At 46.7% G+C, this 15,452-nt stretch overlaps 2 protein-coding genes across 3 annotated transcripts; one reads left to right on the forward strand and one right to left on the reverse strand.

Annotated features, from left to right (window-relative positions):
- The first annotated feature begins 1,201 nt into the window (after positions 1-1,201).
- LOC123154360 (uncharacterized) lies at positions 1,202-2,230 on the forward strand. The gene is made up of 2 exons (XM_044573114.1): positions 1,202-1,462; positions 1,560-2,230. The coding sequence occupies exons 1-2, from the start codon at positions 1,264-1,266 to the stop codon at positions 1,802-1,804; spliced, it is 444 nt and encodes a 147-aa protein (XP_044429049.1). The 5' UTR covers positions 1,202-1,263; the 3' UTR covers positions 1,805-2,230.
- A 6,238-nt stretch (positions 2,231-8,468) lies between these two features.
- LOC123149986 (ATP-dependent 6-phosphofructokinase 5, chloroplastic) lies at positions 8,469-14,473 on the reverse strand. Of its 2 annotated transcripts, XM_044569776.1 has the most exons (15): positions 14,208-14,419; positions 13,967-14,025; positions 12,891-13,223; positions 12,697-12,778; positions 12,091-12,164; positions 11,760-11,871; positions 11,123-11,218; positions 10,941-11,042; positions 10,760-10,834; positions 9,998-10,138; positions 9,784-9,900; positions 9,591-9,695; positions 9,436-9,516; positions 9,019-9,147; positions 8,469-8,889 (listed from the first exon to the last, which is right to left on the reverse strand). In XM_044569776.1, the coding sequence occupies exons 3-15, from the start codon at positions 13,196-13,198 to the stop codon at positions 8,722-8,724; spliced, it is 1,590 nt and encodes a 529-aa protein (XP_044425711.1). In that variant the 5' UTR covers positions 13,199-13,223; positions 13,967-14,025; positions 14,208-14,419; the 3' UTR covers positions 8,469-8,721. The 2 variants fall into 2 exon arrangements, with proteins under 2 accessions (XP_044425711.1, XP_044425710.1); XM_044569775.1 differs by lacking the exon at positions 13,967-14,025 and having other exon boundaries at positions 14,208-14,473.
- Between the last annotated feature and the right edge of the window lie 979 nt (positions 14,474-15,452).

Genomic DNA, 15,452 nt, shown 5'->3' on the forward strand with positions numbered 1-15,452 from the left:
CTTTTTTTTTTTTTGAGGATCCTATGCTTTGCTGTTTTGTGGGGTCGTTCTGGCGGTCTGGTAGGTAGCCCCCCAGGGTTCGGCCTCGAGTCAGGGTGGACACGGTCCGAGCCGGTCCGGTCCCGGTCCGAGCCGGCGTTTGGACCGGCTGTCGGCGGTCCGGTCCGGACCGGACCGAGCAACGTCGCGGTCCTGTTTTCAGGGACCGGACCGGCAATGGCCGAGCTCGGGCCGGACCGAGAGGACCGTGAGGACCGGCCAAGACATGGGCAGGGCGCGCTCTGGAGCTCCGGCGACGGCTCATCGAAAAGATATCTTGCCAGAGGAAGCGCAGCTCATCGAAAAGATGTCTGAGAGCTTGAGAAGAATCAAAGGAAGCTACATGACCAAGACGAACACCAGAGGGAGCTCATCAGCGACAAATCTGACATGACAACCAGTGGACAAAGATGAAAGGAACGATGGCTGATGCGGCTATGTAGGACATCCCTCGTCGATTTCTTTGACGAAGATGATAGATCCCACGACGGAGGAACTCCTAGACATGATGGTTCGTCGCCGGAAGGCTGGTGGCCTTGGTGTTATGCGGTGGTGCTCTGCTTGTGCGTTGGACGGCGGCGGCCGCGGCACAGGTGCGTGGCCCTGTCACGCCTTGCCGCCACGCACTCGCCAAGCCCCCGACATGCCCCCGGCAAGCCCCCAGCCACGCCCCGCCCCGCTCTGGCCATGGCCCTGCCATACCGCCGGCTGCTTTTTCGGTCCGCTTGGTCGGCCCAAGCTTTAACCGGACCGGACCAGGCGATTTTCGGTCTTGTTTTGAGGGACCGGAACGGCCGACTTTTTTGTCGGGCTAGGACCGAGCCAGCCCGGACCGAGCGGGCCATGAGCCGGTTCAAAAGACCGCTCGTGTCGTCCACCCTGAGCCTCGAGTGAGCTTGAGCCAGCTGACCCTGCCTTCTGTCGGTTTGGGTGTTCGTGCGGCTTCGGCGGTGTGGCCTGGGTGCGGCGGCGGCGCGCCTGCCAAACCGACACGCCAATCCGCACAGCAGCATGCAACCGCCACGTACCAGGCTACCCCAGACACGCGCGCGTGCACAGCCCGCCCACATTGCCAACAATGCATGCACGCGTACCGCGCACCGCCTCGCAACGAGGAATAAAGGCCTTCGTCGTCACCGCAGGTAGCGCCACCGCCCAGCTCACACATTCACCACAGTCCACAGGTAGCTCCACCGCCCAGCTCGAGCCAGAAGAAAAGCACACATGACGACCCAGCAGGAGCGGGACGCGATGACCAGGGAGCTGCTGCGGCAGCTGGTGGTGCTCAAGAGCACGGCGCGCACGCCGGTGCAGGAGGCGATCTCCAGGGAGCTGCTGCAGCCGCTGCTGGAGTTTCACCCGCTGCTCGCCAGAACGACGGCGGTGATCGAGAGGGGCGCCGCGGCGGTGGCGCGCGAGCAGGGTAAGCAAGTCCTCCTTCTGAGACTCCTCTGTTTCCCTCATCGGTTCATTGTTATCTTATTAATCTATGTATTTTGCGTTGTGCGTTGCGAATCCAGAGCTGCTGGCGGAGCTGGGGATGGCGATGCAGCTGCCGGAGTCGGCGTCGGTGCCAGAGCTCCGCGCTCGCCTGCTCAGGGAGGCCGGGCTCGCCGCCCTGGAGGCCGAGCTCGCCCTCAGGGAGACCAAGCTCGCGCTCAGGGAGTCGGAGACGCGGCTTGATTTCTTGGAATCTGTCCTTGAGTCCTGGGAAAGAAGGACCGAGCCGGGAAGAAGCGGAGAAAGCACCATTAGCCGGCAGTAGTTGATAGATTGAGTGGGAGTCTGTATGTACGTAGGACGTAGCAATAGCAGTAGCTAGTGATAGATAGATCCATCTCTTCTTTCTTTTTCTTTTTTTTGTTGAGATGTGATGGAATGGAAACATCCCTGAATGTCATAATAAGGGAGCACCTAGTGAACAGTTAGCTGAAAAGTAGAACGAGTTCTAGTCGATTTTGCAGTGGCCTGAGCTGTTGGATGTCAGCAGTGGTCTTCCCCAGCGAGCTCCCCATCACCTTCTCCACCCCTGCTTCTCCCCCTCCGTGGCCGGCCACAGTGTCCCTGTCTTGAGCTCGGGCTCCGTCTAATCCGTGCCGTATCAAAACAGAGAAGCCTCCAAACCTGAACCCTGCGAAACCCGTTCTTCTCCGTTGGAGATGTCAACAGTGAGACGCCTCATCCCCGTCCTCGGCGAGGTTTTGGTGAGCCATCGCTGCAGCCGTTCTCGGACTGAATAACAAATGTGCATACAATTTTTCTTTAATCCTAGTGAGACCTTTGTATGCTAGTATGCCTCGTCCCGACGATTTAGGCCTCTTTGAATTCACAGGATTCTAAAAACGCGGGAATAGAAAAAACATATTCGCAACATAGTAAAAGAAAAGGAAAAAAATCATATACTCCCTCCGTTTCTAAATATTTGTCTTTTTAGAGATTTCAAATGGATTACCACATACTGTATATAGACATATCTTAAAGCATAGATTCATAGATTCATTCATTTTGCTCTGTATGTAGTCAATTGTTGAAATCTCTAGAAAGAGTAATATTTAGGTAGAGCGTAGATTCATAGATTCACTCATTTTGCTTTGTATGTAGTCAATTGTTGAAATCTCTAGAAAGAATAATATTTAGGAACGGAGGGAATATGATTCAATCCTATAAATCAAACAACCAACATAGAATTTATAGAAAAAAAATCTAAGGATTCTAATCCTCTAGAATTTCTATGAAATCATTTGAATCCAAGGAGCCCTGCTTCTTCAGGTGTGGTACTGCTCATTTGAATCGAAGGAGACCTATAATCATCGGACGGGCATGCAACACTTCATGGAGAGACCAAGAGAAACCTGGGTTATTTCTTTTCTTCAATTACGGGCGCGATATACGCCAAGGCTCGACTTCTATGAGAACCAACTCTTGATTGGACCCAGATTGAGTGACTTTAGCCCTCTATGTCAGATCAAACGGTCAAAATGAAGCAAAGCCAAAAACACCAGCAGCGACTTGGATGTTGTCAGCGTTCCAGTGACAAAACAAGTAGCGCTGATGCCCTGAAAACTGTACAAATTGAAGATTTTCACAATGGAAGAAAACTGGAAGTGTTATGGAAGGCAAAGACTGTACTGATTACACAAAGGAAAAACTGAACATCTAAAATGTTTGACTGAACTGGTTATACAGAGCAGCCTGCACATTATAACATCCACCTTTCCGAGGTAAAGAGATTTGTCGTATACAAACCTTCTGTTGCATGTGAACACCAATGTTTAGAAAACTCTGGTATTAAACTTTGCTCTCCTCGGTTGCAAACGACTGATACAATTTATATTCTTGGACGACTGAGGAATAGCAAATGAGCATAAATAAATAAATAATCCTATTGAGATCTTTGCATCCTAGTATGCCTCATCTCCTGAAACTTTGAGAATGACAGGATGCTTCTAGTATTGCGGTACTAAAAAGGTTACAGTTCATCCTTAGAAGATGCTCCTATATATAAGCTTGTCTAAAGAAAAGAAAAATGATCCTCGTGAAGATTTATTTTGAGTGAACCAAGTATGTGAGCACATCTGCAAGATTAAACAAACGAAGAATCTGAGTAGCTCCTTTGCCTCCGCAGATGCCATTTTGACTGGAGGACAGAGTCGGCTAGCTTGTGCTTGCCCTCCATATTCAGGCCATGAAAAACAGTCCTGAAGTTTACTGCGCTGGGGGTGATGCCACCATCCAGCATGTCATGAATCAGCTGCAACCCATCCTCCGATCTACCAGCTTTGCAGAGGTACATTATGAACATCGAGTAGGTCCCAAAGTCTGGCGATGGTCCTTTCAGTTTCATGTGCCGTAAGACATCCCAGGCTTCTGAAACCATGCCTACTTCCATGTAACCACGTATTAACGCGGAGTATGTGATGACTGAAGGCTCACATCCGTCGTCTACCATCTCCTTGAACATATCCATTGCCTTGACAACGTCTCTTTTCTGAAAAAAGTAGATGATGAACGAGGTATACATATGGGTGCTTGGACGTATGCCTGCATTCTTCAGTTCTTCAAACTTGGCTACAGCGTCTTCAAAGCGATTCCACCTCAGTAACGCATGAATGAAGCTTCCATACATGTACTCACTTCTGGAGCAGCCATATCTCTCCATATCATCAAACAAACTGACAGCTTCCTCCTTTCTATCAGACCTGCATAATGATCTAAGGAGTATGGAGTAGCCAATCTGTTTAGTAAACCCGTGTTCACATAGTGATACTATCGAGCTTCTTGCATCAACCAACATCCCGCACTCGCATAATGCTGAAAGATACGTGCAAAGCCCATCATTATCAGGCATATAACCTGCATGAATCATTTCCTTCAAGATCTTGATTGCGGTGTCTACTTTTCGGCCTTTTCTGCGGCAGAGATACATTATCAGGTGATTGTAAGTACTTCTGGCAGGCTGAAAGCCTGCTTGCTTCATCTTATAAAATGTCTCCAGGGCCATTTCAGTGAGACCAGCATTACCGTACTGGCAAATCATGACATTCCATGTGTCCACTGTTGGAGAACATTGTGCCCACGCCATTTCTCTGTAAAGGTGCCTCATGTGCTTAAAATCTTTCGCGGAGCCTGCGAGTTTCATAGCTGTGTTGTACGTTTCTGTTGTGTGCATGTAGGAGAGTCGTTTCCCTACCCAAGAGAAAAACTTCAAAGCAGCATGGCCATTTCTCTTGCAGCACTTCATGATGGCATTGACAAGGTTTGGTGTATAATGCAGTGATCTCATCTCAAGTGCCTGCTGCATTGAGCTCCAGTTGTCAGAAGATGACAGAATTTGGCATATCCCTTCAACATCTTCATCGCTGCAGTCCTTTGTTAGTTCGATGTGATTTTCGTTATCACGAAATGTGCACCTCGATATCTCAGAGTCTTTATCAGATGGAAGAACAACAGGCCCAAATATCATTTTCTTCTCCTCCAGTTCACACTCGGATAATTTCTGAAACTCATCAACTGTGTCAGTTTTCTCTAATGATCTGATTTCTGTCTCACCTTTAGGCTTTCTAATATCAAAAGGTGCCCGCATTCTCTCAACATTAATAGCTTCCTCCAGATAATTATTCTCACGCAAGGAAGAAATAATCCGGCAGAAAGTTTCTTCAGAAGGCCTGAAGTCAAATTTCAACATTTCCTTCAGAAGTTCCAATGACTCGAGGGGCTTGGAAGCCTTACAGAGCTCATGGATGAACACTGTATAAGCTTTAATTGTGGGCTTTTGACCGTTCTCGCTCATTTTTTTTAGAATATCCCATGCTTCAGAAATATGTCCACTGCGAATATGCCCGGCTATCAATGCTGTGATTGTTACAATATCTGGTTGAACACCAACTTCCTGCATCTCCTCATACAGTTCACAGGCTTCTTTATACTGATCAGATGTGAAGAGGTGCTGCATGAGCTGAGTGTAAGATGAGGCCAATGGAATACAACCATACTCCCTCATTCCCTGCAGCAACTGAAGTGCCTTTGTACATTCTCCTTTCCTGAGGTAGCCATCGATGAGAAAACCAAATGCCATGCTGCTAATAGATGATCTGTTCTTCATATGCTCCGTTAGCTGAAGAGCCTCATCCATCCTTCCGCTTTTGCACATTCCCCTCAAGAGGGTTTCAAAAGCAGATGAGCTATCCATGGACTTGTTCATCATCTGCTGAAAGACTTTCTGAGCTTCTGCTAGTTTTCCTGAGACACAGAAGCTCCGTAGAACTTCCAAGTAGCAATACTCCTCTGGATACCTCGCGCTTTTAATCATATCATCTCTGATAATGAAGACAGCTTCAGCATTATTTGATCCAGCCAGCAAGCACAACAGAAGTCGCAGAATGTCAGAACCGACGTCCATGTTGGTGGGCATATCCTTGTAGAACTCAAGAGCAAGCTCATGCCTTGCATTGTTACACAAGGCACGAAGAATCGTCCTATATACTCTAGTGTCTACTGCCACGGAACGAGATTTCTTCATAGCATGAAATGCAGACAGCATCTTGCCAACCTGCCTTGCCTTCCCATAACTGGCTATGATAATTGTCCACGTCTTGATGTCCTTGGGGCACATCTCCTTCTCCATCTCGCCCATCAGCTCCTCCATCAACCCAAAACTCCTTGCTTCGCCTGCAATAAACAGCGTCGTGTTGTACGTCTCTGTAGTGTGGTGGAACCCTGGAAGTTGCTTAACCCAGTAGTGGAACCTGAGCCCCAGGTGCGTCTTCTTGAAGCACCTCTTGAGCACCATGTTGACAATCCTCGGCGTGTACACGACCCCCAAGCTCCCCAGCTGCTCCTCGAAAGGCAATCCGGGCACCTCTGACCGTAAAACCTCGGTGATCTTTTGCACTTGGGCACTGTCAATATCAGGATCTTGGGCGAGCGCACCTCCTACCACCTTGTAAGATGATGCTTCCTGGCTAGGCGCAGAGCCTTTTGCGTTGCCATCCGGGCTGTCAGAAGGGCCATCAGGAACCCCTTGGTCAGGAACTCTGCCGGCGAAAAAGGCAAAAGTCTCTGGAGCATTTGGTCGAGCACCTTCCGTGCATTGTGAAGGGGCCCCGTTGCCGCTGCTCCACGACTGTCTATTCACTCGAGATTGAAATGATGGGTCGCTGGCCGTGCCGGCGGCAGGGGTGATGAGGCCGGAGATTTCTTGGAAGAGGGAGGGGCAGGGCCCGGTGGCTGCAGCTGGATCGCCGGTGGTGTCGGTGCGGGGAGGTGGAGGAGCGGGCTTGGCGGAGGAGGTCTTGGAGCGGGATGTGGGGACTGGGAGGGCACGGCGGCGGTGGTGGTGGCTGGAATGGAAGGGAGATGGGGAGTCGGCGAGTAACCTGGCGGCGGCGGCGGCGGCGGCGGCGTTCCTCGCCATACTATTTTTTAGCAGTTGGCGGCGAACATCAGATACTTCCTCCCCATGGGGTTTGTCTTGTCGACATCTTCTTCCTCGTGGCAGGGATAGGAGATCTCGACCGCGCCGGGAGGCTTGCCTGCCTCGACAGTGCCGGAGCTGGTGACGAGGGGAAGGGCCTCACTATACCTGGCCATCCGTCAGGCCGGGCCTACCAAAGCCCGAAGAAGAAAACCTAGGCCTGGCTGTTGGGCCTAGAATTCAGGCCCAAGTCCGACCCAGCTATGAAAAAGCCTGCCAAGCCTTGGGCCGGGTCTCTTCCTTAAATCACAAATATGACAGGCCCAGGCCTGATCTTTAGGCTCAAAACCTAGGCCCAGGCCCGGCCCGTGAGCAAGACCGGGCTGAGCCGGGTCGGGCTTTTTTGGGCCAGGTCGGGTCAGGCTGGTTGGCCCAGGTACCAAAGGCTAAACATACCGACTACCCGCCAACCACAAACCCAGTACACGATTTGCCATCTTTCAGATGTTGACAGCGCAAACCACAAATCTGCATCTGCTCATGCACTATCTCCCAAGCTTCACGTCGGTGTTTGAGCAAACGTAATCGCAATGATGGATCCCGAGAACACAAATCCAACACTAGTTAACCGACTTAAATCATATCCCAGCTTGCAGATGGGGAAAAAAATAAAGGACGCGAAAGTTTAACAAATATAGATTAAATGCATTTTATCTGTACGAACGAACCATGACATATACAGCGGGTGAGTTGCATCTACAGGTTATCTGCTGTTGTATATGAAAAAGATCTCCATCCTGAATCATCTGCGTGCTTGTTATTAATGAAAAACAGTTTGTCTAATTCACATCTACTAAATGTTTTCTAAGGATGTCATATCTAAGCTTCCACAAATAACATAGCAAGAAGGAACAAAAAAAAGCTGGAACAAAAAAAATAACCACAAACATAGTAGACATCGGGTTGGATGTGACATAGTTTGTATCCTAGACAGACCCCAAGAGTGTCTGCTATTGTGCAGCGCGATGACATCGGACAGGCGAGAGACCAGGAGAAACCTGAGTTATTTTTTCTTCATTTCTCGCACAATTTTTTTTGGGAGAACCAGCTTTTGGGAGATCTCGACTGGACGCAGATTGAGTGACCTTAGCCCACTAATTCAGGTCAAATGGTCAAAATAAGAGGGGGGAAAAGGCAAAAACACGCAGACTTCCATGTTATCAGCGTTCCAGTGACCAAAACACCAGCAGTGAACCACTGAAACTATCAAAACTGAAAATTTTCACAATGAAAAATTGTACCGCTGAAACATATTACTCTCTTCATTCCAAAATAAGTGTCGTGGTTTTAGTTCAATTCAAATTTTGAACTAAAACCACAAAACTTATTTTGGGGCAGGAGGGAGTATAAATGACTGAACGGGTTATAATGCAAAAACTACATTGATTACACAAAGGAAATTTTGAACATCTAAATACTGACTGAACTGGTGACACAAAAATCAAAGATGGGCAGGTTAAATGGGAAAAACTGAACTCGCTGAGCAAGGAAAAAATAAGAAGGGTTACACAAGGCAAAAGTTGAGCTGAACTGATTGCACAAGCAAAAACTGGACTAATTATGTAGCACAGCACTCAGATTCTCTAGTACTTAACATTGAAAAACTTCACTGATTACACAAAGAGAAAAACCGAACTGATTGCACAGGGCAAAAACTTAACACCGAAATTCCATAGCACTCATCATTCAAGTTCTGTAGCAACAGGTGGTCAGCGGAAGTCCGGCTGGCCTGTGGACGTGAGGCAACGGTGCCACATCCTGCCCTTATGGTTTACACGCTTCGGTGCCGTGATGACTTGCGTGACCGGAAGGTACACATAGTGAGTGTTGCAGATGCAGGAAGTGATGCCACTGAACCCGGCAAACGCTCCATGGACCTGCACAGGGCAGCATCATAGAATTCTCACATGAGCAGGCTGTGGATAATAACATGGGTGAACCGTACGTCTACGGTTAGAGAAGATTAATTAAACTGCAAGGGCGTGCAGGAAACTGATTTAACTTACGGCATTTTGCCCAAGCACGGTGCACAGAATCGCATCGGACGCATTGGCACGACAAGCCCGGACCATGTACGTCGGGTCGATGTATTTTATATCAGCATGGACACCGATGCCCTTGAAATGCGTCTTGATCTGCAGAGTGTAATCAGTGTCACTAAATAGTAACAGTAATCAGCATCACTAAATGCTGTCCATTGACGACTTCCAGAATGGAACAGAGAAACGGGAGGATGGAAGTATGGGGGACACTCAGTTTCAGCAACCTCATATAAGCAGCTAGAAAAGCTAGTACGGTAAGACGAATAAGGCTAGACCAAGTTCAATGTCACCATAACCATCTAACTTTCTACTGTATCAAAGGACAGCATGTACATTATAAAATCAACCTTTCCGAGGTAAAGAGATTTATCATATACAAACCTTTTGTTGCATGTGAACACCAATGTCGCTAAGTATTGTATTTCCTGATGCATCAGTTGCGCCTGAGTTTTGCAGTAACTCCTGAAAACAGAAGCTAATCAGTGGTATATGGAGCGGAAAAAGCCAAAGGCTAAAGCCACTATGAGCTCACTTACTTGTCCTGCAGCTTCAGCAACGCAAACCACACAGAATCCCTTGTTCTTTATTAACTGCTCGAGGTGCTGTAAAACACCATATTCTCCATCGAGCGCGAATGAGACCTTTTCATACAGGTATAAGATTCTATTGGTACATCATCCATGTTTAGAAATAGTACGTTTCAATACAAATAGCGCAGTGTTTACGAACCTCTGGTATTAAGCAGACATCAACCTGCCCACTCGAAAGAGAAGCATGCATTGCAATGAAACCACTGCTTCTTCCCATTAATTTGACCAAGCCGATACCATGATACGCACTACGTGCCTAATGACATGATGTTTTAATAATATCATAGAGTATGGCTTAGAGAGAGAGAGAGAGAGAGAGAGAGAGAGAGAGAGAGAGAGAGTCAGCAGTCTACCTCTATATAGGCAGAATTAATGGCCCGTTGAGCTTCTTCCACAGCGGTATCAAAACCAAATGTTTTGTCCATTAAAGGTATATCATTGTCAATGGTCTTTGGAACTGCTACAACAGAAACCTTGAGCTTTCTTTTACGGCACTGCAAGTGTTTGGGGAAGGGGAATGAATAGGTATTGTGCACGAACAGAAATATATAGAACGTTCAAGATGATGAATCTTGAAAGCAAGATGAAACAAGATGGACGGTGGGGGTTTCTGCATCCATGCATCTTCACCTATCTGGGTTCAAACTTAAGCGAGGTTCCATTTAATTCTGAAAGATTCATGGGCTAATGTAATATTTGGATGAAGGACTGACAAGAAATGACCTCCTTCAGTATGATGATTATCATATATTCATGCTGGAAAATCAGGAAACAGAGGAATGACCTCATCCTCAAGAACATCATCCTACAATTAATAACTTGGACTTCAATCTTTGTGATGACCTGATTCTTATGACCCACAGGACCAAGCACAAGCATCTCCAGAGACTCAAGTCGTGTATTCAACAAAATCTTTAATCCCATGCTTACAACCTTATCTCCTCTCATTTTGTAACTACCATATGTAAATACTATTCATACTGATCCCCTAATTATTGAACTTCTGTACTAACCATACTAACTTTATTATATATATATAAATCACAGTAGGATGTTTTCCAACTGCTTCGGGGTAAAAAATAAAGGACTGACAAGAAATATAAAGATATAAGAACCTCATCATGGATAGCATTTGCTCCTGCATGGGTACCATTTCCACCAAGTACAAAAAGCATATCAATTCTTCTGGCCTAAAAAACCAGATAATCATTAATCATTTTCTGAAAAACCCATGATTATTAAAAAGTATAGGAATAACCAACACAGAATAAAATTGTTGCAATTCAGATTGCTTACCTGTATACTATCTACAATTTCACTAGTTTTAGCTCCTCCACGGGAGACTCCTAGAAAACTTCCACCAGCAAGGTTAATATTCTCCACTAGATTACGTGAAAGCTGGATGGTGTTACCAAAATGAAATCTGAGAACCTAATAAGCAGTAACTATTTTGCTGATTTATGAGAGGAGCTTCTTACAGGCATTTCTTTTAGACCTTTTTCAAAAAATCCACGAAAACCAAATGGAATTCCAACAATATTCTTAACCCCATATGTCTCTAGGGTGAATACTACCTGCAGATGCAAATACACGTCATATACTCAACATTAACCAAAAATTTGCACTCGAGTCTATTATATCATTTGCTTGCCAGAATACTGGATAGGGTAAATGCTCCGTTTGAAAGCATCAACAAAACCACAAAACATATCTATGAAAAACTGCATGGACTGATAAAAAGGCTGCACGGAAATTTTAAATGATAACACTCGCATTTCTGTTTGAGGATCAGGGGACTCATAAAAGTACCGTGTCAATATCATGCACTGATGAAATTTGCCCCACTTTTATATTTGCAATTTACATTAGACAAATGAATGTGTGTGTAACACCTTGTGCATGAAACTCAATGAATTTGTTGATTTTTTATGTTACTTGTAGCTGATTGGAGAAATCATAGGATAAGCAGAGCTTTATAGCCCCAATTGTAATTTGCAGAGCTGGTTAATCTTACTTAAGTTGAAGTCCGCAATGAGTACCATGGGCATGTACCAAAATTTAGGTAGACATGCCAGCCAAACAAAATTTGTTTGAACAATGCTAAAAGAAAGGGACCTGTCTGATGACATCATTCAAACCAGGGCAGAGACCTCCACAAGTAACTATAGCAGCTTTTACTTCATTTGGCTCATAGTATATATCCTTACGAGGCCCTGCACGATGCACCCTGCATAAAGCTATTTGTCACTGCCTGACTCTTTAAGATTCTCAAGAGTTAAATCTAACAAACAAGTAGCAGTTCCGCCATTGTAGAAAACAAAAGGGCAGAAGTTGATGTGAAATAACACATAGCATGTGAAGAAAGATGGCATCCTTGTGGCACAGACAGAAATAGTACTCATATTGTGAATTTAAATACTTCTTTGTATCCTAGAAGATATCATACCATTGCTCCACCCAGCTACAGTCAGGATCAATGCACTCTGCTCCAGCAGAAGTAGGCGACGAATACTTTATCACCTAAAGTAGCATTGCAATGTTAAGTTCACAGCATAGTGGGAACAAAAATAAAAGCTGCCTTTTGCGAGCTACATGCTTCTTTAGGAGCTAATAAATGCAGTGATGCCGTGCATCATAGAAGTTAGCTGCTGAGAAAGCATATCACAAAATTTATGACTACTCCATTACAAATAGATGTTTTAAAGTGCATGCAGCAAGCAGTTTGAACTTTCATGACTAAGATACAAAGAAGTATTTAAATTCACTATATGAGAATAGCAGTAGTAGATTTGCCATAGAGAATATTTACATAATCATACTCATTGTAACTTTAAATACCATATTATTATAAAAGTTAACATCAAAGCGTGCAATGATGCTTGCCGATTGCCAGTGTCTAAAAGACTACAACAACATATCTTCATATCTTCTGTACAGGAGTAGTAAACGATCTCACCCAGCTCAATGATGGCTCTAACGCTGTGAAATGTTAAATTTCAAATTAACATCTGAGTCTTCCGGTATGATGCTAAATTTTCGTAAGAGTACTAACCTTCATAAGCGCTCGGTCATCATTGTTCACGTAACCATTCCACATATCCATAGGTGTACTATCTTCATCACCAGTAGGAGTTCTACCAGAGTGATAATAGATGGCATTGGATAAGAAATGCCGCATAGTTATTAGCTTACAGGAAGTCTGGCTAATTAATTCAAAGATGACAAAGAAGAGAGAGCGCACAAAACCTCTGTTTCTTGAGTGAGAATGTAGTTGGCCTTGGTTTCAAGTCATATATATCTGTAATACGTGGCAGATTAAAACGATTATCCCAGTCTTCTTGAAAGTTCTGCTTCCAAGATGGATCATTAAAATCTAATTCCACTTTCGTGGAAGTAGCTTTCACACGCAGTGAAGTGGGCTTTTTTGCCTTCTTGCTTTTGCATTCTTTGGCATTTGAATGAGTGGATCCATGTAAAAACAGATCTCTCGTTGAGTGTAGCCACTGCTGCTGTGTGTTACAGAAACCACCGCTTGTTTTTACAGCAGCGGCCATCCAAGAAGACGTCGTCGGACAAGGTCTGCAGAGGAAATTCTAGTTACTGTCTTCACTCTTCAAATGGTGAACGGAAAAGTTAAATAAACCGAACAGTTAGCTGAAGAAGACTTCCCATCTAATGCCTTAAAATATGTGCTAACAAACAAGGAAAGGGAAGATACACAGAATAAGCGAAGCACAGTGGTTGTACAGTTCAAGAACAGAGCCAAGCTCGATCAGTGGTAATTTCACGATGTTGCGTGATATGGGAACCAAACTTAGGCATTCCAGGAAGCTGAGCTGTCTATTAAGTCATCATGATTTCGGCGTTTTATTTGCGCGAGCCACAAATAAAACTCGAAATCATGATCACCACAAAATAACAATCCCCTTGCAGCAGAGCATCACAAGTTCAGGGATGCGCCCAGCCTATGTGGGCACTGCTCATCAGCAAACTCGTCGAATCGAAACACTGAAACACCACAGAGAGGCAGACATTATCTGCCTGTCCTAATCAAACGCAGCTGTGGCGGTACAGTAATCTAACTTATGTGCTTTGGAATTATTCAATCAGAAAATTGATGGATCCAGCGCCAGCAGATGCAGTAAAAAAATTCACTGTGGGTTTGTGCCTCGAACAAAGGTGGGTGGAAAAGCACCCGAATATGCTGAATGCGGCAGATCGTCAAAGCGCCACCGGAATCAAGTTGGCCTACGGCCCTAGCTGAGTTTTCTAGATTGAAATCCTAACTAGTAGTCTTCAGAAGCGAGTAAATCTGAACTGACCAAAACAGGACCCCCAATCCCAGTATCCCAGCCGCTGGCATCCACCTACCGCGCGCGGCCTGCAATCGATCGAGCAGGTGAGCAAGCAAGGCCGAGGCCGGGAATCTTAGCAGGGAGGTGCCGAAGCGGCGAGGCCTGCCGCCGGGCGCCGCTGCTGAGAGGCGGCACCGCAGCAGGCGGTGGATTGGAGCGTACGGATTCAGCAATGGAACAGTAGAGGGGGGAGGAGACGGACACGCACCTGCTCTGCTTCGAATCCGTGGAAATGGCGAGACGAGGAGGGGAGGGGAAGCTGCCGGCAGCGTGCTCTCCGCCCCCTTCACGGCTGTAGATTTGGTGGCTCGCTCGGCGTCGGCTCGGGCGCGGCGGAAACGACGGGCAGGGCAGTGACGGGACTACACCCACCCCACTAGTCAACCAATCATTGATGATTACCTTTGTCGATATCCAAATGTGTTTTTGGAAAGGGGAAGCGTTTGTAATCGGCCGACGGATTGGGGATTTCCCTCTCATAAAAATCAGAGTTTGTTTCCACTCGGTAGTACAGAGGGAGTATATATAGCATCACTGGTTTGGTGCCAAAAATTGTCATGCCAATGCTTGTCATTGTTTCAATTATTATGTACTACTTGATTGATTACCGAGTTGTGTTGCCTATCTTATATAAAGTTGTCAATAGTTGGCAACGCCAACATTTGACTAAGTCATTTTGCTAGGACATCTGCCGCGACAATTTCACGACAGTTGGCGCCCACCGTGGGGCCAGCGCATGGTGGATTTGAGTTCTTGAAGGGCAACTTTGAAGGGCTCAAGGGATACGCTGTGGGTCGTATGACCAAGAGTCGTCGCGGCAAGCTCTACATCGACGACGAAGGCTGGGGCCCCGAGGCCGGCTCAATTGAGTACGGGTACCGGGTCCCCTTCGGCGGAATTCATGTCTTCATCGGCAGGATCGGCGAGTCGGGCCCTGAGCAGGACGTCCACACCAACCTCATCAAAACGGCTCAGCGCGCGAAGTCCACCCGTGTTCAATTTGTCGTGAAGCATGCCTTCGTAGGTTGCATCAACGGCGGTGAATACTCTGAAGAATCGGTGGACGGCAGTGAGACGGCCATCTGTTCTGACGCCACATCATCAACGGGAGAGACGGACTCTTTGTATCAGCTGCAGGATGGCATGCTCGGGGGCTGTTCCGATGGCAGCAGTATTCCGGACCCCCTTGAGCCGCCGAATTGGGTCGGAGTCTTCATGGCAGGAACACAGCCGGGGCAGAACTCCATAGCAGCGGCAGCAACAACCACCGGGTCGGCCGTAGCCGGGTCAGGAGACCCCGCGCGCCCCCCGGCTCAGATTCTGATGGACCTCATGGATAAACTGATGACCTTGTTGACTGTCGTAGTGGAGCCGGCGGATCAAGCTCAGCATGACGCAGAGGTGGCACGCGTACGTGAGGAGATGGTACAAGCTAAAGAAAATTTAGCAGCAG

The sequence above is a fragment of the Triticum aestivum genome, chromosome 7A, assembly GCF_018294505.1.
Source record: "Triticum aestivum cultivar Chinese Spring chromosome 7A, IWGSC CS RefSeq v2.1, whole genome shotgun sequence".
Classification (NCBI taxonomy): domain Eukaryota; kingdom Viridiplantae; phylum Streptophyta; class Magnoliopsida; order Poales; family Poaceae; genus Triticum; species Triticum aestivum.

Coding starts and splice junctions, on each gene's coding strand:
- LOC123154360 (XM_044573114.1), top strand. CDS start 1,264: ATGACGACCCAGCAGGAGCGGGACGCGATGACCAGGGAGCTGCTGCGG. Junction 1,463..1,559: donor GGCGGTGGCGCGCGAGCAGG/GTAAGCAAGTCC, acceptor TTGCGAATCCAG/AGCTGCTGGCGGAGCTGGGG.
- LOC123149986 (XM_044569775.1), bottom strand. CDS start 13,198: ATGGCCGCTGCTGTAAAAACAAGCGGTGGTTTCTGTAACACACAGCAG. Junction 12,165..12,696: donor ATGACCGAGCGCTTATGAAG/GTTAGTACTCTT, acceptor ATGCTACTTTAG/GTGATAAAGTATTCGTCGCC. Junction 9,148..9,435: donor GTGTTCACATGCAACAAAAG/GTTTGTATATGA, acceptor TACACTCTGCAG/ATCAAGACGCATTTCAAGGG.